Consider the following 27,950-nt stretch of genomic DNA (forward strand, 5'->3'; position numbering starts at 1 on the left):
AAAGACACTCTTAACTCTTTCTCTCCTAACAGACGATACCAACGTTGATTCCATCATCATCATCATCATCATCATCATCAAACTCCATTAGAGTGAGGGCTTGAGAGGCTCAAATCCTCTCTTGCAAAAGCCCTGGACAGAAACCCTGCTGTCTTGCGTAGTGCATAAATGTCGCCATACAGGTCGAGAATTTTTGGGTTTCCCAGACCTGGGATTCCACCAGAATGTGGTAAATAATTACGGAGAGAAAGAGTTAAGAGCTCCCTCAAGAAGTGTGAGATTGACAGTCACAGCTGGAAAACACCCGCTTTCGTTCGCTTCTCGTGGCGTGAATCAGTGAATGGGAAAGTAGGCTAATAGAGCTTACACTAAGAGAGTGTGCAAATGTTTAATTAGGTCTATTGATTCAGTAAAACTTGTTTATGTTTGCAAAGATATGTTTTAGCGTACTGCAATAAGCGGTGTCAAGTTTGTTTTTTTCCCTCCTTTGACGTCATGGAAAAATTTTCATTCATTAAACGTTCGAGCCAAAATTACTTCTTCGATTATAAAACATTTTTCAACCGATATAACGGTCGACCTGGAGTTTTCCCCTAGAGTCCAATGTGTTGAACATTTTTTCTCATTTATATACATATACCTTGAAAATTCAATTAATTTTTTAGAGTCGTTTTCAATATAAAATGTATATAAAAATAAATAAATATATATATATATATATAAATATATATATATATATATATATATATATATATATATATATATATATATATATATATATATATATATATATATATATATATATATATATATATATATATATATATAATTTTATTTGGCTATATAAAAAAAACGTAAAAACAGGAGAATATCTACTTTATAATACTTATACAGCAATTAATTTTCACCTAATACACCGCCACATTTCCCTCATTCCCCCTCCCTTCTCCGAGACAGAAACCTGGTTTAGTAAATGTATGGATCTACCAGACTAAAAAATTCTAATAAGGAGTCTTTTGAACTAGACTTGCAACTCGATGCACTAAACTCTCCTTAACATTAATTGATTTAACTCTTGAATCAATAACGGCTTACATTCGGAATTTCACAATGTGAGTAACCAACAAATATTTGTAATGAAAACACTGTCACGAGAATTACAACAAAAAAAAAAAAAAAAAAAAACAACGTCGCTACAGGATGGCTGCCTGGTCGTGCGGTTTGCGCGCTGGACTGTCGTTCGGATTTATCGACGGTCGAGGGTTCAAACCCTGCCCGCTCCCATCCCCCGTCGTCCTGCGGGAGGTTTGGACTAGGAAGTAAACTATCTTCAACTCTGAAGGAACATCCGAAACATGTAAAACAAACATTTTTAGAAAATGTGAATGCAACTTTATTCGATAGAAACAATCCAATCGTTTCAAATAAAACTTCAGATATTCGGATGAAAATAATATCCTCATGTTGCCAATCTTATGGCTGAGACGGATTTTGGGAGACAGTTACACAAATCGGGTCTCAAACAAGGAAATGCCGAAAGGAAGTAAAGATACCCTTTCAGACCGTGAGATCTATTAGGCAGATGATGTAAAGGTCATCTGTTTCTGTGGCCTACGGATAACCAGAGTGTCATGTGGCCAGCAAAACGAACAACCTTTACTTTCCCCCATTGAGCTGAGTGGACTCAGAATCCCCCGAAATAAAAAAAAAATCCCATTCTTCACCAGGATTCGAACCGGGGATCCCGAGTTCGGAAGCCAAGCGCTTTGCCACTCAGCCACCGCGCCTCTGGTTCTGTACCTAATTGTGAAAACTGCTAGAACCTTTCTCGGATCGTTACAACTTCTCTCGACGTGTGGTTAACATGCACTCGTTTGTTTTGATCTACTGTCTCAGTAAACAAGCTTTTTAGATCTAGCTAGATCTAGGTCTAGCAAACAAGGAAGTGACGCAGCAAAAATGGCGTCCCTAGTCTAGGATAAGAAGTGACCTTAAATCTAAGAAAGTCTTCAAACCCAATGCAGAAAAACATCCTATTATTATTATTATTAGCAGTAGGAGTAGTAGTAGTAATAGTAGTATTAAACTAAAAGTGTTAGATTCGTATCTTATCTTACATAATACAGACATTACTTCGAAAAAGAAGATGATGATTACGTCCTACGCGTCATGTATCTCTAGATCTAGTCATGGAGATATCGAACTAGACTTATTTGATTACTACAACAAACCTATAGAAAAACAATCTCCCGTATACCTACAGCCTCTTCCAAAAATGAAAATGGAAATGTCTTCACATTTTAAAAGTAGTTTCTGTAAACAATTAAAATTTCCGGTTTGATATCTAGAGTCTAGATCTAAATCACAGACTTCCACAAATCTATTCGTTCATTCATTTATAACCATATTTCTTTTTTGTTTGTTTGTTTGCGCGTTGCTTTTTCTACTTACATATATGGTGTATCCAAAAATAGTTGTAATCTTCTATTAACTCGTGTGATTTCTAAGAGCTTTCAACAGTAAAACTCTCCAAAAGATCAAGCGATTTCTTCTGTGTAAATTGCAGACGATCATCCTAAAGAAAGGCTAACCAGTGTTACCCACCGGCTACGCCCGCTGATTTGTTCCCAGGCTATATATTGTTCAAGGACCTCCGCCCCCTTTTTTTTTTTTTTTTTGGTTTAATATGACTTGGACTTCCCTCATTTGAGCAATATCCTTTTTGGCCAGTAGAGTCTTATCTTATCTTATCTTATCTTATATGATATAGACGTTACTTCAAAAAAAGAAGATGATTACGTCCTACGCGTCATGCATTTAGTCATGCATATTAACCAATGACCAAAACTCCGCCAAGTCACTGGTTTTCCTGTCTAGCTCAGGCAACCCATTCCATGCTCTAATAGCACTAGGAAAGAAAGAGCATTTGTACAAATTTGTCCTAGCATATGGGACGAGGAATGTGCCTTTATCTTTGTGTCTTTCAGAGTATTTTATTAAATTTTGTTTTTGTATTTGAAGATTATGGTTTAGTGTTTTGTGTATAATTGCTACTTTACTTTTAAGTCTTCTATCCTGAAGGCTTTCTAAATTTAGTGATTTTACTAAAGGTGTTACTCTAGTCAAATGTGAATATTCGTTTGTTATGAACCTCACTGCTCTATTTTGTGTCTGTTCCAGTTTCTTAATGTTTTCTTGAGGGGTCCCAAACAAAGGATGCATATTCTATTATTGGCCTAACCAAGGTTACATTTTAGTTTTATGTTCTTATTGGATTGATAAAAATTTCTTTTACTAAACTCTAATGCTATGTTTGATTTTTTTTAAAATAGTTTTTTGTATATGATACGTTGAATTGGAACGGCCAGCTTTTAAACGCCCTCCCAAGCACACTTAATTCTGACCTGTTAATTTGATATCATTTTTTCCCATCCACCATTTTCGCTCCGCCCCCGCCCCTTAAAAACTTAAAGTTTATAATCTGTTACATCTGTTTGTCGAGGCCCCCACTTTATATCGCTACCCCCTTCCCAACATATACACAAGCTCTGAAAGTATTTTTAGCGGCCCCCTTTAAAAGACGCTATTAGTTTTGTGTGGTCGGTCGGTCTTTCCGTCCGTCCATACGTCTGTCCGTTGTTTTTTTTTTTCTTTTTCCAAAATACATTTCGTCAATCTTTAGTGTTTAAATGTTAGAACTACTGAATACTATGAGATATGGTTTTCATGTTTCGACCTTCCAGTCTATTTATAAGTGGATATTCACTATTTTATTTAGAATGGATACGATATGTGAAATTTGTATAGACCTACTTAATACTTATATATGTTTGTGATCTGCTCACATCTGCAATATTTAAAGTTTCAATATCACTGCCTGGTATGGCAATCTGAACATTAAAAATAAAAACAAACATCATCAAACCTTAAATGCTGCTGGTAAACTCATTGGAAAAAAACAAACCTCTATTTGGGCAGCTGTTTGAGACAAACATTCCTTAAAAGCTAAAAAGATTTTAGAAACAAAAAATCACCCTTTGGGTCAGGATTTTGTGATTTCACCATCACAGAAGAGATACAAGACACCGATAGCAAAGACAAACAGACACAAAAACTCTTTTGTTCCCCTGGCAATCAAATCATTAAATAGAAACTATCTGTTATAAACTTTTTGCATGTAAATTATGAGTGAGTCTGGTGTGAATGTATATTTTTTTTTTATTTTGGTGTAATGCACAAATAGATCAAATAGATCGTTTGTGTGGAAACGCTAACTCAGAACCGTCCACCACCATCCCATTTTCCAGCCCCGAAGTGATCCACACGGGCAGGTAAAAAGACAGGTTTTAATATATTTAGCAAGAATATCAGAAACTATGAATTACAGAATATCTACAACCACACAACAAAAAAGAAGAGTCGTTTTCTTATCGAAAGTGTAGCAGATATAATGGCAGTATTATCAGTCCGACTGATAACATAATACCACTAGATATTAATATTATTATATATATTATTATCACATGTATTCAGTAATCAAATAAATGAAGTTTGCGGACAAAAACCAAAGTTTGGAAAGTAGTTACCACGAAACTCTCCATGATGATGATGATGCAGCTAGTGTGGCTGATTCTGATACTCGGCTTCATTCCCTTGTTGACAAACTATCTGCTGCTTACCTGAGATGAACTCCTATTGAAAAATCAGAGCAGGAAGGACTAGTCCTCCCGTAGTGCTCTGGCAAGAAACTTAGCCGTCCGGCGTGGTGCCTCGTAGCTACCATACAAGTCGAGTGACTGCTCAGACAGGTTCCCCCTTAGCTCGCGGAGCTGGGGACACTCGTACAAGACATGCGACACTGTTTCGACGCTCTCTCCACAGTGACGGCATCGGGAGTCAAAGTTCGTGCGGAACCGGGCAAAGTATGCCCCAATAGGACAGTGTTCCGTTCTGCACTGCGCAATAATTGACTGCTCTGTACCTCTGTACAGTACCTAACGTAACCATCAATCGCCAACCGTTAGAAATTATTAACCATTTTTGCTATCTTGGCTCCATCATATCCATTGACCGATAAAGACATTAGCCAAACAATGGCCAAAACAATGGCCAAAACAATGGCCAATATGTCACGGTTGAAGAAAAGAGTGCGGTACAACATCTTGCTGACTAATAATACTAAAGCCTAAGTCTTCCGGACCAGTGTGATGAGCACTTCGCTATTGGGAAAAAAAACATGGTCAACCTACTCATGACAGGAAAAAAAAAGCTAATTATCTTTCACCTCTGATGTTTAAGGCGGATCTTTTAAAAAAAGGTAGCAAGGTCAAATAACCAATGAGGAAGTGCTAGGATAAGCAGGAGGGTGCCAGGACATCTGCATTGTTATCAGTAGCAGACGCCTTGGCTTGGCTACGTTCATAGAATGCCAAACGATCGACTTTTACAAGAAATTCTGTATGGCGATCTAACAGAAGGCAGGAGAGCCGCTGATCGATCCACATGGAGAGCAAGCATAATGAAAGGGTCCTGGATTGCAGACGTTATACACAGCAAAAGCTGAACGAAGGGTCAAAATTCAACGGCGCCTGGTGATTACAGATGCCCAATCTGTGACCGCAGCTGTGTAACAAGGATTGGCCTTTTTAGTCACACAAGAAGTTCCAATGGAAAATGATCATCTTTCGAGACGCAAAATGCCACAGACACAGTCATCTGATTGCTCTTACGATGCTTTTGAATGAATATCTATTCTAACTGATGGTTTTATAAAGGACCTATCTCTTATTCAATGCCTCAAGGAAGACACTTTATCCTTTGATTAAATTTGAAATTCGAATTCTTATTGCGCATTTTATGATTCGAAATTAACTAGGATTAGTACAGCGATTAGACCCCACGTAGAGGAATGGTTGGGGGAGGGGGGATGCCCATGGCCGCCTCCGTTAGGGGGCGCCACAAGCTGCTTTCATTTCTATGTGATGCGTTCATTGAAAATGCGGAGGAGGGTGTCAAGAACGTTCCTTTCCCAAGGCGCACGTTTTACTCACTACGCCACTGATCCCACAATAACGTGCAAACTACTGTTAAAAAAAAAGGCAAAAAAAAATATTCTTTGACCATATTAGCCTACTAGGTCCTCATGGGTCTCTAAGACCTTCCTAAAGATAAGAAGAGAAATACGTAGAAAGCCATGGGACAACAATAAAAAGGAATGGGTGGGTCTGTCATTGAAAGAGATTCTATCCAAAACAGAAGAAAGAGAAAAATGGATAAGGACGGTGAAGAGATCATGTGTGGCGACCCAACGGTCCAACAGACTATTAGATAGGTAAAGATGAGAGTTTTTAGAAACTATAGTCATTGTTAAAATACTTCAATGGAGTGTTATGCATTGTATAATTTTAGACACTACTCTAAAATTGTTTAATCTAATTACAATCTACACCTAGATCTAGATTAGATCATTATTTGTAAGACCTAGACTAGATCTCTAATGATCTGAGATCATTTATTCATTACTATAAGTAGACCGTAGACCTATTTAAGCCTAATAATAATAATAATGGTAACATCTTCGATTCCAAAGATTAAGGATGATATACCTTTTTTATACAGGATGTATCCTAAATACTAGATCTATCAATCTTATAATTATTCGCAACAAAACCTTTTCAAAATGTTTATAATTTCCGTTTTAGATCTAGATCTAAGTAGACCATGAGTAGACTTTTATGTAGACCTACTAGATTCTAGATCTAGACTACATTCGGAAAAATCTTTCAGATTATTACCACCAAAAGTTTTATATTTTGCGACGCCCTTTTTCTAGTGACTGGTTTAAACGATAATAGTTTTTATGGATTAAACACAGACCTATATATATTATAATACATAAGTCTGTGGGATTAAAATAATGATTTGTCAAAAGAGGCCCGTATAAGACATTGGCCCAAAATCACCCCAATAGAAAGAAAACTATATGGAGAGCTCCCTGATTTGGAAACCACTGCGCAGTTCATCTCATGTATTGGTCTAGTCATATGAACACTCCAACATAACAATGAGAACGAAGAGGAGGAGGAGGAGGAAAAGAATTATAAGGATTATATATAATATATATATCTTACACAATGTAATGACACAACCCTGTACCCGAGACGCATATAAAGTAACCATACAAAGTACAGCATCAGGCGACAAAATAAACTTTAATAGACTCCTTTCTGCGTTTGTTTTTTTTGCGTATTAATTGTTTGTAAATATGTAGATTAATTCTCTCGCACAAACCTGTCGAGACGACAGTGCAGAGCGTATACCACTCGACCAGGCGGTAATTCTTTTAGGCGCATTCAATAATTGTCTTCCTGGCTAAGAAATAGATGTGAGGATCAGTGCTAGAATGTCTTTGAAGCCTCGACAAATACCGCACTTTTTAATGCTATACAAAATCTAAGGAAAACCATTATAGGCTAACTAGAGAATAAACATAGTATGTAAATTATACAAAAAATATAAAAAAAAAGTAACCCTTTCAGATCTTGACATCTTCAGGGCAAATGATGTAAACATTATCTGATTCTCCGGCCAACAGGTAATAGTGTCGTGTGGCCAGCACGATGACTGACCGGCATTACTTTCTCCAACAGATGTCAGGTACCCACAAAAATTAGGTGGTCTTATGGGCATCTTAATAATCTAGAAGCTTAAAATCCCAGCCTTCAACGAAATTCGAATCTGAAACCCCTAGGTTTGGAAGCCAAAAACTTGACCACTCAGTCACCAAGCCCCAGTTTAGTTTTATGTAGGCAAGTTGGTCATTTGAGTTATAAAGAGTTTGCCCAGCTATTGTTTAGAGCATTTATCAGGATTCTAATTTGCAACAAATTTACAGGACAAAGAAGTCTAACAAGTGTTACTTCTTCCCAAGTGTCATTGGAGCATGTGACGGGTTGCCTGTATCCGCCAGGAAATCTAACAACTTAGCAGAGTTTTAGTCTTTAACTAACAGGACTAGGTTAGCACATGAATATCATCATTATCTCTGCCTGTGGTCTCTTCTGGGGAAAGGCCACCAACCAGCTTCCTCCAGGCATCTTGGTTCTGGTCTAGAATATGAAAAAGACAGAACTATATTCTTTTTTTTTTTTTAATAAGAAAGAGTTGATTTGGACCATATGTTCAATTAGATTGACTTAAAAATATGTTCAAAACATGTATGAAATACTACAACTTAAAGTCAATCTACTATAGATGACTTTATATAAAAATGTTGTCAAAATTTAAGAAACAAAAGGTAAACTATGAAAATAAATCAATAAATGAAAAGGCTAAGCCAGTGTGAGAACAAGTTTCTTTCCATTTATTTCATCTGTTCACGTTTCACTTCTGAGTAGACATCAAGTTTACAAGGGACACATTTGGACACAGTAGAAGACAATAGGACCATGGAGAAATACTAGAACAAACATCAGAATAATAGAATATACATTGACAACACAGTATTTAGGGCCCCATGTTTGTGGTAGACTATACACCTACCATTTCCTAGAAGCACAAACTTGTTGCCATGTAAAATTAAAAAAAAAAAAATCCTCCCATATTTGAAAAGTTGTAGACACATTTTGGGCAAACAAATTTCTTTCCCCCCAAAAAAGTACATTTGGACATCGCATTACATAACAGTTGTTCTGACATCAAATAAATATTAAAGGAAGATGAATGTACTGTTAATCCTGACTTGAAAGAAAGTTGCCATACTAAATGCTATGCAGGAGTGTCCCTAGACCTAGCTGAGCATTAAAACCAAAACCATGTCACTACAAGATTTCCAGTTAAAACAACTGTCAGATAATATACATACATCTACAGATAATAATAATATACAAAAGTCAAATTTTTTAAATATAATTATATAAACTTTGCACGTACAGAACACATACTTCAAGTGAATGTGCATTTAGATGCTAAAGCATTTATTTAAATTGAGATAATATTAATAAGGGAACAAAAGATTGTACAGAAAAAAAACTTGTTAAAAGAGTTTTGCTATTAGTAATCTCAAAATATCAAGTTCATAGCTACTGTTTAGGAATCAATGACAGTAGTGTTCACAATAGCCACATTACTAATATATAAATAGTAACTGTACAGCTTACAATTTTAAATTTTTCTCATTAAGTTCCCCACTGCCATTTTTCAGACCTTGCAATTTGAAAGCCAAATAATATAAAGGTCATCTGTTTCTATTGCTAACAAAGAAAATTAAAGAGGATGTTGTATGACCAGCACAACTGCTTTTACTTTTCCCCACTAAGTCAGATACCCAATAAAGATGCATGTGGACTCAGGGGCATTCTAAAAATCAAGACATTTTCAGTCTTCTCTAAGATTCAAACCATGGACCCATCAGCTCAGAAGCCAAGCCCTTTACCGCTCAGCCACCAGTTTTTGTCAGAAATGCTCTTATACCTATGACATATATAGAGTATAGTGCCAAATGTCTAAATTTTAAATGCCAGGACAGATTGTACGAGTGCTCAATCTTCCAAAATGCCAGCAGAGCATGGAACTCTTAGCTAGGAATCACATAGCAGAGGAAAAGTCTCTAATTAAAAGCATTTCTAGATTATTAATTCATAGATATACTTTAAAGAAATGTCTGTACATTATAAGCTAAGAATATAAGAAATTAAATAAAAGCAAGCTTCTATCTCCTAATATTTTTTTTTTTATCTTTTGACTATATACATGTCAAAAACATAAACTGGCATGACAGATATGACCTTGATTGATGTTGGTCTATTATCAAGTGGACAATCTTTTTCTTTAACAAAACAAAACCTAGCTCTTTTAATCCTGTACCAAGGCTGGTAATTTTTATTTTTTTTGCCAAATTTTTAAAAGCCCTGTTTTAATTTTAAATCAGATTAAATTATAAAAACAAAATAATCAACTAGTTATACACCTAAACAGCTTCAAGTTTGACAAATTGATAACATCCTCATTCTCAACTTTCTGATAGGTTAAATTTTGGAAACAAACAAGGAGCTCCTTACAATGTAAATAATGACTGTGAAACATTCCACTCAATGTGATTCAGTGATGTTGTAAAGAGGGCATGGGAAGTAGAAGAGATACACAATGTCTCAAGAAAAGCACCAGACCAAAAGGCAAGAATGAATTCAGTTCACTATTCAATAACCATTTGAATAGTTTCAGTTACACATTTTAGAAGTCCGACGCTCTTATTTACGAGCTTTTCTTCATCAAGCAACAGATAGGTCTGAAAATGTGGTATATTTTTTTATTTTTCAAAAATTTATATAAATCATTTCCAGCTACTTTTAGATTTTATTCACACACCAAAAATAATTATCCAAAGAAACAAACATTTTCATTTTGGAAAGTGAACACATACAATGTAAATATATGTAAATTATAATTCATTTTGTGTCTGGTGTGAATGTAACCTGGAAATTTGAATTAATTTTGAGTTTGGTGTGAATGTTAGTTATAATGTTTTGTTTGGTGTAATAATGCATAAATCATAGCACAAATTTCCTCATAGATAATAAAGATTATTATTATATGTTTTGATTTGCTTCCAATACTTTATGATTCACACAGGAAATCAATTCTAAAAATCTCAAATGTCATAAAAAGTTAAGTTATTTTATTGCCTAGCTTTACTAGAGCTTGTGACATTGTGCAATTTGTGGCAATTGGTACTGAATATGTCTTTGATGCAGATATGAACTTGGTCAGCTTTATAGCATTCAATGGAAATAATCATTGTTATATGGCCATGGTGACAATATAAATGATAAAACTGTGACAAAACATTATACATATCAATATATAGAATATATATCACTGCAATGTCAAGGCCATTTGAGGATTTTTAAAATGAACTTTAATCTACATCCTAAACATAATAAAAATTTATATATGTCTGTATGAATAAATCAATCAATCGATATAATGTGTTATGTACAGCACATTTAAAGGTCACTGACATTCAGAACACTAAAGAGGAGACATATATTGACGTCAGATCTAGGACAGGCCCAATTTTGTATTTTCCTGGACAGGTTAGTTACATCACTTCTCTTTACTGAGGTCTTTACAAGACGCAGATCTCTTCATGGAAAAGAATTTCCGCTGGATGAGTGCCCAGTGATAAAACCAGCTGATGAGAACGAGGCTGCCCCGGAAGCACATTAGTATGATGACGTTTCTGGTGATGGGTTCTGGAGAGACTATTGTGTGCCATGCAGTAACTAGAAACACAGAAGGAAAAAAATAAATGAATATTAAAAATAGAATGAAGAAATAAAAGAAGAAACTTATGAATAATAATTTCCCAAAAGATTTAGCCACTTTCTATAAATAGATGTTTATTTTCCAAGTAATTGGTTCTCAGCTCTTTCTTACACAAATATGAACTGACAAGACCCATAGAGTTCTATTGTCAAATATTGTCAGCTCTTTCTTACACAAATATGAACTGACAAGACCCATAGAGTTCTATTGTCAAATATTGTGATCTATTGGGACATAGGATGTAAAGCTCATCAGTTTCTGTGGTTCACCAGGACATCATGTAGCCAGCATGAAACAAACTAAAAATAATAAATGTATTCACATCATAAATTTTTTTTTTGACTAAATTATACCAGTGCATCAGTATAACAGTCAGAATCACTTCCACATTGTTATGTCATATCATGTCAAAGAGTGATTTATTCAATTTTTTTTGACACCAACAAAAGCAAACACACAAAAAAAAAAAGGTGACACAAATCATAACTACTCACTAAATACTTTTTCAAACCATAAATGTGAAAATGAAATCAAATTTCAGTGAAATTTAAGGCACTAAAGGTTCATGCAAGTGAATTTAGTTAAAAGGGTTACTTTTTAAAGTGCACAAAATCAATTAAAAAAAACAACAACTTTTAGTTAGTGACACCAACAGATAATCTTTGTTCCGATACAGTGTTTTATAGAAACTTTAGAAGAAAATAAAACTATTCACATGACGGGAGAAGCTATTTCATCTAATTAAAACTCAGAAATTTCTGTTCCTAAGAGTTGGCTACATCAGCAGATGAGTATTTTTAAAATGATAACTTTTATATCAATTAAAAAAAATATATATTAAATCTTTTAATAAAGATTATTACTATCATCTAATCATCTATAAATTAAACATCTATCAAATATAGTTATAAAATGAAGTACTTGGTATTTCTAGCCTTCATAAGGAAAGTCACCAGTTCAACTTAACTGTAGTGGGAAAACAAAAAGAAAATAAACATTCGTGTTGGATAACACCAGTATTAGATCGAGAATTTTACTGTATTAAGATTGGCAGATCTAAATTTAATTAATGTGATGTTAATTAATAACATTTTAGACTAACTAACAATTATTTAGTTTTTAAGAATTAACTGATATAAGTTTAATACTTAATTAAAGAATTATAGTAGCTTTTTTTCCTTTTAAATCTTCATTTTGCTTTAGATATATTAGATTTAAGATATAAATTATTACTTACTACATTGTTTAACCACCTCAATGGACATTTGTAATATAAGAAAAATGCTACTAAAGGCAAGATGGTAAGAGAAGAAACTGATTAAATTAAGAAGATTGGTTTATTCCTAGAAGACTGTATTTACTGTTCGCCACATATTATGGTATGGCCTAGATCTCAAATGTAGACATTAAATATTTAATTTAAAAAAAAAATGATGGCAAACATTAACAAGTATAGATGATGAATGTTTTTGATAAACATATCGTTACGTGATATTCTGGTGCAGGATAAAAAAAAGTGCTGGATGTATCGGTGCTGGATGTATTTGTGCTGGGCATTTTGGTTGTTTATTCATTGAATACAGGGTATATCAAACAAAATCTTAGAAAAAATTTTAATATTTTAACCCTATCCCACCAAACAAAATAATTTAGAACAATATTAAAAAGAACAAACAAACCCCCCAAAACGAGCTGGTTAAACAAATAAGAACGATTTTGAAAAATTCAATACTGCAAGTTAACAAGAAAAGAAAAAACATAATAATTGAATGCTTATTTTCTCTTCAATGCTTGTAAAAAAAAATGAATACAACATGAACATAACAACATGAACATAACAACATGAAGACACACACACACACTTTGTTTTATAACACTTTGAGACCACCCAAATCCCTTTTTTTGAAAAGAAATAAAAAATATATAGCATAACCAATAAGAATTGTTACAGAGTTATATTTGCCAAACTGGCAACATGAGAACAATCAATGAAAGCAGCTATAAAAATTGGCCAGAATCTTGAAACTGAAAGCTAATCTTTAGCCATAAATCCAGTTAATTCAGAAAACAGATTGCTAAAGGCCTTTATTAATTTAAACAGCTCGCAAGAGTTAGGGCTATAACTGAGATTGACAGCTTAACAAACTTGAAAATAAGTTCAATCTTGAAATAGAAAGACAATTCAAGAAATATCATAGATAAATGTGTTAAAAATAAATTGTCTTAAAATGTTGAAGTTAATAAAAAAATCTGTTTCATGTCCTTGAAATACATGGTTTAGTTGATAAATTAAGAAGCTTTAATTGTGAAATGTCAATATTCATTTTAAATTTTAAAAAAAAAAGATAATAATTCTCAATACATTATTATCTGTTAAATATTATATGAAGTCATAATTAAAATGCAAGTCATGATTTATATATGTTTAAATATGAGATAATATAGGCTCTCTATATATATATGGCCTACATAGAAATAAATATACATTATATATACAAGTACTATATAAGTGTGTAAAAAAAATGAAAGCAATAAGGGTTTAATTAAATAATTAACAGAATGTCAGGGTGATAAAAAAAAAAAAGAAAAAAAAAAAAGGAATCTAATCTACTAAATGGTAAGAAAAAGAAGAAAAATTAAATTGTATGTTATTTTAAATATACTTTTATTATTTAACTCTTTCTCTCCGCAATTATTTACCACATTCTGGTGGAATCAATGCTGGCATTGTCAGTTAGGAGAGAAAGAGTTAATGACACAAGGACATACAGTTAGTGTTTAGGTCTACTAAGTGAACAAATGCAGAATCTGTAGGGTCACATACAAAGTCATGTTTCAGAGGCAAAGGGTTAAAACTTAAAACAAAATAATTAAAAAAAAAAAAAAGGCTCTCAAATGGGCAAAGCCGGCACTTACTAAAATGTGTGTGTGTGTGCACTAGTGAGGAGGGAGACAGACCAATGCCTTCTTCAGCGGTAATGCCTCATGTCTCTGGTGAGGGCAACATAGAAATACAGGCTGCCCACGACCTGTCCTGCCCTCCACAAGAGATGGGCGTACGGCCCCAGACACGAGTGCAGAGGGGCGGCCAGAGATACAGGAGAGAGAACTGAAACTGGACAAGGAAAAGTTTGGGCAGGTTTAAAGATTTTGTTCACAAGGCTTGCTGTGTCTCTAAGTCACAATAGAAGTATCTTTAAACTTTGACCAATTCTGTGTCATTGTAAATATTTATCCAATGTTCTACGTGTTTCAGATTTTAAAGATAACCCTCACCCTAGTCCAAACCTCTCGCAAGACAACAAAAGGCAGGGTTGAACCTGGGACCATCCATACCAACAAACGCTACTCCAGAGCGCAAAACACACGACTAGAAGCCATCCATTATATTGTTCTATCAGACACAATTCTATCTAGCCAAACAATTTACTGAAACTGATGCTTGCTATATAAATATATATGTTCATAAATTAAAGTCTGAGATAATATGCTACCAAGACACAAGAGAAAGACAAATTGTCTTTGATTAAAAATCGTTTGACTGTCCATAAAAATATTATTTTGGAGGAGCTACTCTGTTCTTCTTTGGATGTCAAAAAGTAAAGTTCGCCTCTCAGACCTTGTGGTCTATAGGGCAGATGATGTAAAAGTCATCTGTTTCTGTGGCCTACGGTTAACAAGGGTGTCATGTGGCTAGCACAACGACCAACCGCCTTTACTTTTCCCTAACTAATGTCAGGTACTGAGCTGGGTGGACTCAGAGGTGCCTGAAGATCCTGAAATTAAAAATCCCAGACTTCACCAGCATTCGAACCTGGTCCCCGGTTCAGGAGCCAAGCGCTTTACCGCTCAACCACCTTCTTTGGATGTATTGAGGCGCTATCTTTAAAACAAAAAAGTAACAATCAGGAAATGTTAAAATTGCTTCATTCAAGTATTCGCAGTTTTTCATTAAATCTTTTAATTATTCATGAAGGCCAAGATTTTCAAAAGACACATCACTTAGAGACACAGCACTCAATTTTTTAAATCTGAAAAGAAACATAGCTATTAATATGGATTTGTGATTGCTGAAAAAGTGGATTAAAAAAAATTACAAACTAGTTTTGAAAGTATATATATATATAACAAAAGCTAATTGAGAATTAATCAAGAAACAGAAAGGAAAGTTAGACAGAAAAAAAAGAGAGATAGAAATAAGAGATAACATAGAAAAAAATGTTAACCATTACCAAATAAAGCTTGAAAAAAAAAAATTGAAGTTAATTTTTTTGTTGTTGACATTTTCTGTTTGTCTGCTCTGGGCTAGCTCTGTTAAGCCCAAACTCATTGTCTATGCGCTAGAAGAACAATGTCACTGTCTATACATGTACTCAAAAGATGAGCACAAGATCATCACAAGACAGGAAGGGGAGTGACATATTTCATTGCTTTCATGTCCTCTGATGTTTTCAAATCTTTATTTTGAAAAAAACAAAACACTACAAGATACATTGTGTGTCTATTTGAAAATCAAACCCTCGCTTCTGCCTCATTCCCTAGACATGTATCTGCTGACCACATGGAAGACAGCTGCTGGTTGACCATTGTGCTCTACCTGTTCCATGGTGTTAAGAGAAGACCATGACTTGAAGTGCTTAGGATACAACTTAGGGCTCAATGGAAAACAAATGTTTGCATTTTCCTTTTTATTCAAAGAAGATACACGATTCACATTTTTCTTGGGACATTCTAATAGCAGATCTTATAATGACCTTAACATGAGTTTAGTTTCGTAGTTATATGCTATCAGAGGTTGTTTAGTTTCGTACTTATATGCTATCAAGAGGGTTGGACATAGAATTAAACTAACTTAGAAAAACCAAACTTACTCCACATTTTAAAACTGGCCACTCCAAAAACAGTGGCCTATAACCTGGCAGAGTAAAATTAAATACCATCCACATTTTTTTTTGTAGCTGCCTCCCCAAAAAGAAGTTTTTGTTTACACTAAGGGTTACTATAGATGTCTATTCTGTGACTGCGTACAGGACACACTAAGGGTTACTATAGATGTCTATTCTGTGACTGTGTACAGGACACACAAGGGTTCCTACAGATGTCTATTCTGTGACTGTGTACAGGACACACAAGGGTTCCTACAGATGTCTATTCCGTGACTGTGTACAGGACACACAAGGGTTCCTACAGATGTCTATTCTGTGACAGTGTACAGGACACACAAGGGTTCCTATAGATGTCTATTCTGTGACTGTGTACAGGACACGCAAACAGAGTTACGTACGCTATGTATACACAGCGAGGCAACACGAGAGTATAAGGACATGGCCACACAAGTACAGGGGCAGGCACAGGAGTTGAAACAACTGGTTAACCAGCGGTCACTACACAGGTGACATAAAGACAATAGACACAACTGATGCTAAATCTAAATTTGGTTAGAAAATGTCATATAGTATGAAGAAAAGAACCCTCTAAAATGTGTTGTTTTGAGTTGGAAAATCTCATACTGAAGGTTTTACTCTGATATTTGTATATTTTTTTTTCATTTGCCTTAAAAAAATATAGAGATGTATATAGTTTAAAAAAAAATGTAGAGTTTCTCAATACTTTTGTATTCAGTACAGTACCGTGGGTACACCAATAATTTAATTATTAAGTAATTTCCATTTTATACAAATCTACAAAAGTCAATTATTGTTCATATTTTAGTTCAATTTACGTGGTTTTACTATTGCAGCCAAAACTAGCTTACCCAAATGTAACATTAACATACACAGTAATTGCCGTCTTCTAACAAAGCTAAAAAGTATGCTAGTAAATTTAATGTTGGTTCAGAGATAGAGTACAGTTTCAAAAAAGTTATTTAACGTCAAATACATTACCTTGGAAACAACAACAACACAAACCAGATTTGTTTTTTGTGTGCAATGTACCCAGATTAAGCAATACATTTTTTCTCATGTTAAAGATTTATATATAACCAACAAACCAACCCCAAACAATAACATGTATTGACCATTAATACTATTAATGTTAAAACTCAACAATTTGGTATTAACATATTATTACTCTCTTATTTCATTTAGAATGGTTCAAGTTGCCATCCATCATGTGATAGGATTAAAAGTAGAAACTTATTTTCCAAACTATAAAACACATGTATGTGGTGAATAAATAACATTTAAATAAAACATTAAAAAAAAAAACGTTTTAAATTGTGTCTGTGTTCATTACCAACCTATAAACTGAACGCCAAAGTATACAATTGACGTCATCAAACACATACGTATGATGTCACGATCTTGTGTGCTCAGCGTCATCCAGTACACAATAGACAGGCCTAAAGTTACAGAGAGAAAAAAAACGATACAATTTGATTGGCTAATATGTTGAAACAGTAAATGTATAGTTCATATATACAAGCTTGACTGCTGATCTGTAAAACACTCGACAGTAGACATTGTAGTCATAAGATCAAACATCTTCAAAAATTTTTCATTTAAATGATTTTTATGCTCATAAGCCATTTAGATACAATTGCTTCATAGTTGAAGAGTATTACATCCTAGCCTAAAACTGCGGCAGTAGGGCTGAGTCTCTCTAATGTTTCGCCCATCGGCTTCCATAGGAGGGAGGCGATATGTCCTCCTAAGTTGTCCCCTCTTCCACTTTGAGGGTAATGGCTTGTCTTGTGATGTTGGATGCAGGTTGCAAAAGGCATAGCCTATCAAACTCCAGCATCTCTGAAGGATATCTTCTATAATGGGCTTTTGTTTTGTTTTTTGCCACAGTTTCTCATTCTTGAGATCCTCTGGCCAGCAAATCACACGAATCGCTGTGAGGCGATCAATTCCCTGGATCCCAATGTGTTTCTACAGCTGATGGAAGAGTGCTTAAGCTTAACCAATGCAAGTTTTGACATCAGTATCTGTTCCTCCATGATTGTCCAGGAGACTGCCAAGGTATAAGAGGCTTTCCACCTCTTCCAGCATCTCACCTTAGGCTGTATCTTATCTTATTTTATATCATACAGACGTTACTTCGCAAAAAGAAGATGATTACGTCTTAGGCGTCATGCATTTAATCATGCATATTAACCACATGACCTAAATTCTGCCAAGTCACTCAGGCAACCCCTTCCATGCTCTAATAGCGCTAGGGAAGAAGTCTAATAGCGCTAGGGAAGAAGTCTAATAGCGCTAGGGAAGAAGTCTAATAGCGCTAGGGAAGAAGTCTAATAGCGCTAGGGAAGAAGGAGCATTTGTACAAATTTGTCCTAGCATATGGGACGAGGAATGTGTACAAATACTGTAAAAGGTGTGTTGTTGGATGCCTTTAAATAGCACAACCCTCTGTTTAAGGAAAGACCCATTCTTGTATTTCCTGCAGTGTATGAGAAAGAGGTGCCAGTCCAAACAACAGAATAAAGCTACATAGTAGCATTTAAGCTTTTCTCCTTTTGAAATGTTGTGCATTAAATTTCTAACAGCACTTTATATATAAAAATAAAAACAATTTAGAAGCTCCCTAACCCTAAATTCAACAATTTAATAGTATTTGTTTCACTGAACTAGATTTAAAACCTGGATCTAATGGTCAGATAAAACAAAAACTAAAAAACCAATAGAGTTTTCTATATAAATAATCCCCCCAAAAAAACAACAAAAAAATCACGAACAGGATGGAGTGAAGAAAAAAAAATCTTAAAAATGTGTTGAATATTTTTTTCTTGACAAAAAATAATTTTAAAAAATTAATAACAAAATTTAATTAGTTTTAACAATTTTAAATATTTCTAAGAGGGTTAGAAAAATATTTCTATAAGATACAAAAAACTATAAGTTTAAAAACATGTCACCTAGAAATAAACGAAACAATGAGCATGGTAGAGAGTGCAAGGAGATAAGAGGCTTTACAATTACATTTAGAAAGAGAGTCAGATGGAGAGAGAGAGAGAGAGAGAGAGAGAGAGAGAGAGAGAGAGAGAGAGAGAGGCTAAAAGAAGAGAGAGAAAACCAGCAGAATGTGTGAGACAGATAGAGTGAATCAGGGATAATATAAACATAAGATAGAGCGAGAAAGAAAGACAGAGACAAACTTTGCTAGATCTTCTATATAGGTCTACGGATGGACTACATTTAATAACAAAGGCAATAAGACTGACATTTCTAAAATCAAAAGTCCAAGCTCTTTCCTTCAACAAAAACATTTCCCGGAAGTAATTTCAAGAGACTTTTCCCGGCCCGGACTTTTGTAATCTTAGAGTGACCTACTTACTGACAAGAGCGCAGCCGTAGAGCCGGACTGGCAGTATGACGTCATCAGCCCCACTGACCTCCAAGGTCGTGTTTAAGATGTGGGAAGGTAACACCAATGCCTGGGGGAGAGACAACAAAAATGACACATGATTAAAACTGGCGATTGGAATATTCAAATCATTTTCTTCATTTGAAAATTAAACAAACTGAGATAAATAGGAAATAGTTGGTTGTGTGATAGTTGGTCCACATGAGCTCATCCAGGCGGAAATATAGGCAGACGAGACCAAGGGAAAATTGATGAATGTTTAACACAAGACATGCTATAACAAAATGTCCAGAGATTAAATAATGATGAGTGCAGTGTTTCACATGACTACCCAAACCCAGAAGCGATCTGCATATCTTGTCACATCGTATCTTATCTTATCTTAAATTATCTTATATAATACAGACGATACTTCAAAAAAGAAGATGACTACGTCCTACGCGTCATGCATTTAGTCATGCATATTAACCAATGACCTAAATTCTGCTAAGTCACTGGTTTTCCTGGCTAGCTCAGGCAACCCATTCCATGCTCTAAAAGCACTAGGGAAGAAGGAACATTTGTACAAATTTGTCCTAGCATATGGAACGAGGAATGTGCATTTATCTTTGTGTCTTTCAGAGTATTTTATTAAATTTTGTTTTTGTATTTGAAGATTATATGGTTCAGTGTTTTATGTATAATCGCTACTTTACTCTAAGTCTTCTATCCTGAAGGCTTTCTAAATTTAGTGATTTTACTAAAGGTGTTACTCTGGTTAAGTGTGAACATTCGTTTGTTATGAATCTCACTACTCTATTTTGTGTCTGTTCCAGTTTCTTTATGTTTTCTTGAGTTGAGGGGTCCCAAACAGAGGAGGCATATTCTATTACTGAATATTATTATAGATGGATTATCCAGTCACGTACGAACTGTTCTTGTTATGGTTGAGGTATCGCATGATCGTGAGTTGACATTCACAATTACATAATTATTGTATTCAGCAGTGTAACAAAATGGCCAAATAAATATTTAGAGTTAATATATGCATTAAATATCGAAAAAGAAGCACAAAGAAGGAGCATACAAAAGTTTAGAAAGCAAATGTTGCTGGAATCTTTTGCAAAAAAAAATAAATAAATAATAATAAAAGCAGTGAAATTATAAATTTGTGTCGTCGTAAGCACAAGATATTCAACATCCGTTATTAAATCTTATGCTAATAGCGTCTTTGTATGAACAAAACACGTCATTTATGTATTCAAGTCACGTTATCCAAGAAACACTTAAATCAAAACAACAAAGATGTGGACTTAAATCGAAATAGGCCTACAAAGAGGCTGCTCAGATAGAAGACAATCCTGACAGCATTTGTTTTCCCTCAAGGATATTAAATTCCCTTTCAACAAATGATCATGACGCTCTGAGAGCATACAACACTGTGTGTGTAGATACTTGAACAGGACTCTACAAGTTATCAAGAAAGCAGCTGACGACCTTGTGAGGTGGGCGGACAGAAGAATGGAGGATGAAGTGTTGGATTTGTACATTTAATTCCACATGCCCGAGAACATGGCAAAGAGTAAAACGAATCCTAAGAAAAAATGCAGATAATGTGATAATGTTATAAGAATACTACAGATACAGAATTTGAAAGATGTAAAATTTATTGACATGGGTGTATCTTGTAATTATTCTGTCTTGTAAGCAATCCAAGAATTTTGTAAACGAAGTCACTGCATATTATAGATATTAAAGAATAGGTTGACGCAAGGACACTTAGAAAATTTCATGGTGAAATCTGCCGATAATTACGCTCTACAAGTAATCCTTTGGACACAGTCACAAAAAATGTGCCAGCAGTTCGTTGATCGGGAATCTTAATCAGCCTTATATGTGAATATGAAGTATATGGTTTTAATAATATAGACCTAGATGGTAGCACGATTTTTTTCACGTCATAAAAGACTCAATTTCAAGTGTCATTTAGTAATTCCAAATAGTTAAAATCATGAACTGATTTGTTACATAGCTCACCATGCAGGCTACCTACTAGTAGAATTGCATTGGATGGCTGCCTGGTCATACGGTTTGCGCGCTGGACTGTCGTTCGGATTTATCGACGGTCGAAGGTTCAAACCCTACCCGCTAACATTCCCCGTCGTCCTGCGGGAGGTTTGGAATAGGAAGTAAACTATCTTCAACTCTGAAGGAACATCCGAAACATGTAAAACAAACAAAACAAACAAACATTATGTTAGGTAAACACAATATTCGTCACATTCTCAAACTAAGCAGACTGATTTTGAGGCTATGGCATGTAATTTGGGGGCCGGATAGCATAGACATGCCCGGGTCAATTTTGACACCCAGTCCGCCACTGCTGGTAGCGGATTGCCTCTGAAATTGACAGTTGGAGAGCTGTCACAAAATCTGCAGTACACGCATTTGATACCCAAACAGGCTTAGAAGACGGAAGGAAAACTTGAATAGACCACCGGCGGACAACAGCTTTGTCTGCATGAGATACGGAAAAATATGCAGGTCTTAACCGGGTTTGCGTAGTCATGTGAAAGTCAGCACTCATTCGTTTAGGTTCGGAATCAAAGACATTGCCATCATTATACAAAGTCAACAACAAACTCATTGACTTTAAAAAAAAAATAACAAGAACAACTATTATCCAGGCGCAACGTTTTCATTCATGACTAATTATGATGTTGGCTCAATTCAGATTGAGAAACTTTCGGCCAGAATGTATGTGTTGATATCAGGTGTTAATACAAGTAGGCCTAATAGTTATTAGATGCTTCGGTGATATCTGAATACTTGATAAGAAACAACACAATGTGTAAAGGACGGAACCTTGTGAGTGAGAAGTTTGTTTTTAAACAAGAAAAACTGAAATAAAAGTTACTTTCAATTGCCAACTAAAGGGCAGGTGGGTTTTAATTGAATACTATTTTTATGAATAAACTGATGGCGCAGGTAGGGGTGGCCATGCGTAACCTAACGGCACATGTGACCAACTCTTTAACGGACGGTCAAGCATGACGAGGTATTGGACATTTCAGAGAATGCACTGTCGTGACTACATTGCGTGAGGTTACACCGTGATCTGACCACGAAACCTTCTCGAAGGATCTGGCGATAGATTTCTGATGTTCATACTAGTCTTAAGAACTTTTGGAAAATCCGAAAAAAAGGGCAGAGAACTGAATTCTTCAGTTCAATACGTATTCAGAAGTCACGTGCTATTGAGGGTAAGAGATACAGCCGTGTTAAGAGCGTGTTTATGAGGTAACCATGAAGACGGGAAGTGAGTGGTATTGGCTTCACCTGTCCTTTAGTCTGTTATAACGTTGGGGCACCATGCACGATTTGTCAAACGTCTTTCTTCATTCCTCTGTCTTTTGCCTTAGTTAGAACCTCTTTCAATGTCAGGTCCGTCCATTCGTTTATTTTGTCTTCCCATCGCTTTCTCTGTCTTCCGCTTCTACTTTTTCCTGGTACTGTTCCCTGATGGGAATGTGTGTTCATGTCCCAATCTTCTCGTTAACATTCCTCATCAACCTTGACCTATCACTAAGTCTGTTGGATCGTTGGGGCACCATGCAAGATTTGGCGACCGTCTTTCTCCATTCCTCTCTGTCTTTTGCCTTAGTTAGAACCTCTTTCAATGGCAGGCCCGTCCATTCTTTTATCTTGTCCTCCCATCGCTTTCTCTGTTTGCTTCTTCTTCTTTTTCCTGGAACTGTTCCATGAAGGAAGGTCTTTGCCCGGAAGATCTTGTAATATGGCCATAGATTTTTAGCTTGCGTTTTGTTTTTCGATAGTCAGCAGGTCATCATAGGGTCCTATCTCTGCAGTAACCCTGTCTGTATTCTCTTGGTTTGTGATGCGGTCTTTGAATGTGATACCTAGGATCCTTCTGTAGCATCTCAATTCCATTGCTAGGATCCTCCTCTCTAGCTCTGCAGTCAGCGTCCAAGACTCACAAGCATATAAGAATGTGGCCATGATATGCTATTAGCTACGTGCTACGTTAGCTAAAAAATTGCTGATGAAACCACAAGGTGCTCTGGCGTAATTCAAGTGAAATAAAAAAAAAAGGAATGACGTAAAAGTTAAAGGGGAGACTAACAATTGATGTCAGACAGTAAAGACGTGTATTGAGTTATCTTGTTTAAATTCTTATTTGACTTGTATTTCTACATACGCCTGTTTTAAGTTGAAGCTGAGTACAGGGTCGGTCTTAGGCATAGGCAAACTAGGCAGCCTCCTAGGGCCTCCAATTGGTGGGGGTCTCGTAAACGACTCTATTACCATTGTTCTTTTTAGAGAAAAAACATTGAAACCTGTCCTCAAAGATTTGTAGGAGTACACTAGGTTCTCGATCAATTGCATAATTTTAGTTTTTCGCTGCTTATTTTCTATTTCATTTAAGGCCACCAAATTAACATCGCCTAGGGCCTCAAATTATCTAAGGCCGGCCCTGCAGAGTATATTAATAACTAACAGTTTTATTTAAGTTAGCTTTCAACAACATTTTGTAAGCGTATTTCATTAAAAATGTAGTATGTCTACAGTAGCTTAGTTGTAGTAGCTGTTACCGGCTGCAAACCGTCGGCCGAACATCAACAAGCAGAGTCTATACAGTAACATGCACCATAACGTCGTCTAGTGAAGCCCTTCGGCTGGGTTATTGCTTTACGAGTACCCACAGCTTCAGATAGGAGACATAACATTTGGGACTAAGATGGGGGGGAGGGAAGATTGTGAATATTGGATTTTGGGACTGAGTTATTTACTGCGAGGATGAGTCTAGGAGTAAAGCAGCGGTTCTCAACCTTTTAAGCTCGGCGACCCCAATTTTATAATCCCCCACTCTACCGCGACCTACCCCCCACGCACACACACACACAGCAATATAGAAGAATAGACAAACACAATCCATTTTTTCAATGGTTTTTGGTGACCCCTGGCAAATCGTCAATCGACCCCCAAGGGGGTCGCGACCCACAGGTTGAGAACCCCTAGAGTAAAGGAAAACTTTGAAAATAAATCAGCAACACAACGTGTTATTAAAATCTTGACATTCGTAAAAGTTGAACCAGAAAGTGCTATGAAACGAGATGTTCTTGAAAAGTTGAATCAGAAAGTGCTATGAAACGAGATGTTCTTGAAAAGTTGAATCAGAAAGTGCTATGAAACCAGATGTTCTTGAAAAGTTGAACCAGAAAGTGCTATGAAACGAGATGTTCTAGAAAAGTTGAACCAGAAAGTGCTATGAAACGAGATGTTCTTGAAAAGTTGAATCAGAAAGTGCTATGAAACAAGATGTTCTAGAAAAGTTGAATCAGAAAGTGCTATGAAACGAGATGTTCTAGAAAAGTTGAATCAGAAAGAGCTATGAAACGAGATGTTCTAGAAAAGTTGAATCAGAAAGTGCTATGAAACGAGATGTTCTAGAAAAGTTGAATCAGAAAGTTCTATGAAACGAGATGTTCTAGAAAAGTTGAATCAGAAAGTGCTATGAAACGAGATGTTCTAGAAAAGTTGAATCAGAAAGTGCTTTGAAACGAGATGTTCTAGAAAAGTTGAATCAGAAAGTGCTATGAAACGAGACGTTCTAGAAAAGTTGAATCAGAAAGTGCTATGAAACAAGACGTTCTAGAAAAGTTGAATCAGAAAGTGCTATGAAACGAGATGTTCTAGAAAAAGTTGAATCAGAAAGTGCTACGAAACGAGATGTTCTAGAAAAATTTGAATCAGAAAGTGCTACGAAACGAGATGTTCTAGAAAAAGTTGAATCAGAAAGTGCTATGAAACGAGATGTTCTAGAAAAGTTGAATCAGAAAGTGCTATGAAACGAGATGTTCTAGAAAAAGTTGAATCAGAAAGTGCTATGAAACGAGATGTTCTAGAAAAAGTTGAATCAGAAAGTGCTATGAAACGAGATGTTCTAGAAAAAGTTGAATCAGAAAGCGCTATGAAACAAGATGTTCTAGAAAAGTTGAATCAGAAAGTGCTATGAAACGAGATGTTCTAGAACTGAGTGTTCACTGTGTCCATCTGAGGGTGCAGCACCAGGGACTCATTTTGCACTTCCTCCCTTTCATGTCCCACCTTCCCCTTCTCCTGGTAAAATGGCGATGAAGAAAAATAAAACTTTAATGATACATTTTGATTGGTTAATCCTGCAAACTCCCAGAGGAGCATAGGGCCGCTACCACACCTCTCCACCAAACTCGGTTCTGAGCAGCTTTCTTCATCTGCGATATGCCGTCCCAGTACCCCCAGTTTCACCGATGACTGACCTCTTCCGTGTCTGCTTGGGTCTGTTTTTATTTCCTATTTCATTGCGGATTAAATCTAGTGTCTGCCTTGCAAGCTTCTATATGTAATGTGTTTACGTCACACTAACCTATTAAATTATTTCTATTGACTTATTGTATAACGGGAGACCATACTGTAAAGTTTACATTCTCGTAAAAGAAATAGATTTTCGCCTATGCAGTTAGATGTAGATCTTATAAACAAAGAAAAAAAATGTGTGTTGAAAGTAGATTTACATGCTTGACTAACACCATGGCAGTATGTATTGTCTCGCCTGACCACTCAAGACACACAAACACTATCGCTTGGTTGTCTTGTAATGACCGACTACACGTAGTCTCGACTAGCCTTACACTGACCAGTTTGTTCGAATCAGTCAGAGACATAAATTATTTACTTTTTAGGACAGAGAGGGCTTAAATGAAAATGTTACTTTTTTCTCGAGTTGGTTATCCTAATGCTTTTAGATCTCTCTCTCTCTCTCTCTCTCAAAACCGTTTAACCAATCTTGATAAAACTTGGCAGAAATGTTCCTTGGGTACTAACTTAGACCGTAGTGTATGTATTGTAGCCCTAAAAAAAACGTAAGACCCTCAAAAAAAAAGTTGTCCGACTCTATTTCAGCTATATAATTTATGGATCTAGGCCATGTCTACAATGTTGACATGAGAAAAGATCAAAAGGATTTAGATCTAGATCTAATTTTAAGAAATACACTTTGCGCAGATAGTTTTTTACTTTGACACATGAAAATACAAAGGAAGGTCCATTGGTTTCATTATATAATAAAATTAACCTTCAAATTTGTGCTTCAAAACCATTTTTTACATAAATTAGTTCCTTATATCTGTGACTACAGATTTCCTGATGAACATTCTTTCATTAGACAATACCATGCCTAGGTCTAAAACTCTAATATGATAAAACGTCTCTTCGCACATATAGTTTTATACTTTAACACATGAACATACTAATTATAGTCCATTCATTTCATATTTTGATCAAATAAACATTCAAATTTGGTTTTCTAAAGCATTTTTAATAGACTACATTCGTTTACGAAATCTGCGAAGCCGAGTTGAGATAGGCCTAGATTCATTCATGAATCGCGTACTAAAAATTATTTCGTTTAATTGTTCACTTTATAATCCCATTCATTTAACAAAGCTATCGCTCTTTTCGTTTTTAATAGATAAGAATGTATTGGCTTCGGGTAAACCCATTTTCGCAAAACTAATTTCATTTTCGTAGCGAAAAAGAAAAAAATTAAAAGGATCATTAGCTAAGTTTAACATACATCTAAATCCAACCCACTAGATTAGTAAACACAAACTTACATCCGCAGGCCGCGGGTAATGTCAGGCTAGTATATATATATATATATATATATAACTGTACCATAGCTCTGGACTAGGCCGTCACTAACAGCTACTGTAAGAATGAAGCGATACGATTGGTTAAATGTAGTTTCTCTTTCAGTATTGTTGAGGGAAGTGACGTTTAACTGACCTAAAAACAAAATCTCAAAGAACCCCGTTTTTTTTTAGATGTCAAGAATTTACTGACTAAATTATTAAATATAAATGTTTCTTAGCATTTAAATACAAAATGGTAAAATGTTTACTATTACAACTTTTTACGCAAAATTTAAATATGTCCATAACTCAAATTTGAAAAAAAAACATCAGAGTTTCCTTTTAAGCTAATACTTAAACATTAAACTGTAATTGAGTCTGTATATCTCCCCAACGCAAAACTAACATTAACACAAATTATAACACCTTATTCATAGTACTTCCCTTCTCCTGGTCTAAACATAAGGTCTAGGAAACTTTTCTTGCAAAGCCAAACATTATTTTGTTTACGTATCTTTTGTTCTTTTGCTTTGAACGTCTCAAGGGACGTAATATCAGGATTCCAGTTTTTAAGTAATCCTACCCCCAAATACTGATAATCAACACGCGACATAAACTCAAATGTCGCAAAGAGAAAACATT

At 35.4% G+C, this 27,950-nt stretch overlaps 2 protein-coding genes across 13 annotated transcripts in view; both read right to left on the reverse strand.

Moving 5' to 3' along the window:
- Nucleotides 1–6,819, reverse strand: part of LOC106056731 (uncharacterized) — an 11,053-nt gene extending 4,234 nt beyond the window's left edge. Inside the window, exon 1 of one of the 4 annotated variants that reach the window (XM_056045387.1) lies at nt 6,606–6,819. The gene's annotated coding sequence lies outside the window, so the exon portion shown is untranslated. Of the gene's footprint in view, nt 1–2,231; nt 2,407–6,605 lie in introns of those variants that run through there. The other 3 variants (XM_013213564.2, XM_013213565.2, XM_056045386.1) reach the window with 3 other exon arrangements.
- Nucleotides 6,820–8,341: 1,522 nt separating this feature from the next.
- The window catches only part of LOC106056728 (tumor protein p53-inducible protein 11-like), a 303,798-nt gene continuing 284,189 nt past the window's right edge, over nt 8,342–27,950 (reverse strand). For 8 of the 9 annotated variants that reach the window (XM_056043786.1, XM_013213558.2, XM_056043790.1 and 5 more), the window contains 3 exons: nt 19,606–19,705; nt 17,567–17,668; nt 8,342–11,282 (listed from right to left, as the gene is read on the reverse strand). In XM_056043786.1, the coding sequence (XP_055899761.1) occupies nt 11,104–11,282; nt 17,567–17,668; nt 19,606–19,705 (381 nt within the window). In that variant the 3' untranslated portion in view covers nt 8,342–11,103. Of the gene's footprint in view, nt 11,283–14,241; nt 14,441–17,566; nt 17,669–19,605; nt 19,706–27,950 lie in introns of all 9 variants that reach the window. The other variant, XR_008780115.1, reaches the window with a different exon arrangement.

Source organism: Biomphalaria glabrata, chromosome 10 (genome assembly GCF_947242115.1).
Source record: "Biomphalaria glabrata chromosome 10, xgBioGlab47.1, whole genome shotgun sequence".
Taxonomy (NCBI): Eukaryota; Metazoa; Mollusca; class Gastropoda; family Planorbidae; genus Biomphalaria; species Biomphalaria glabrata.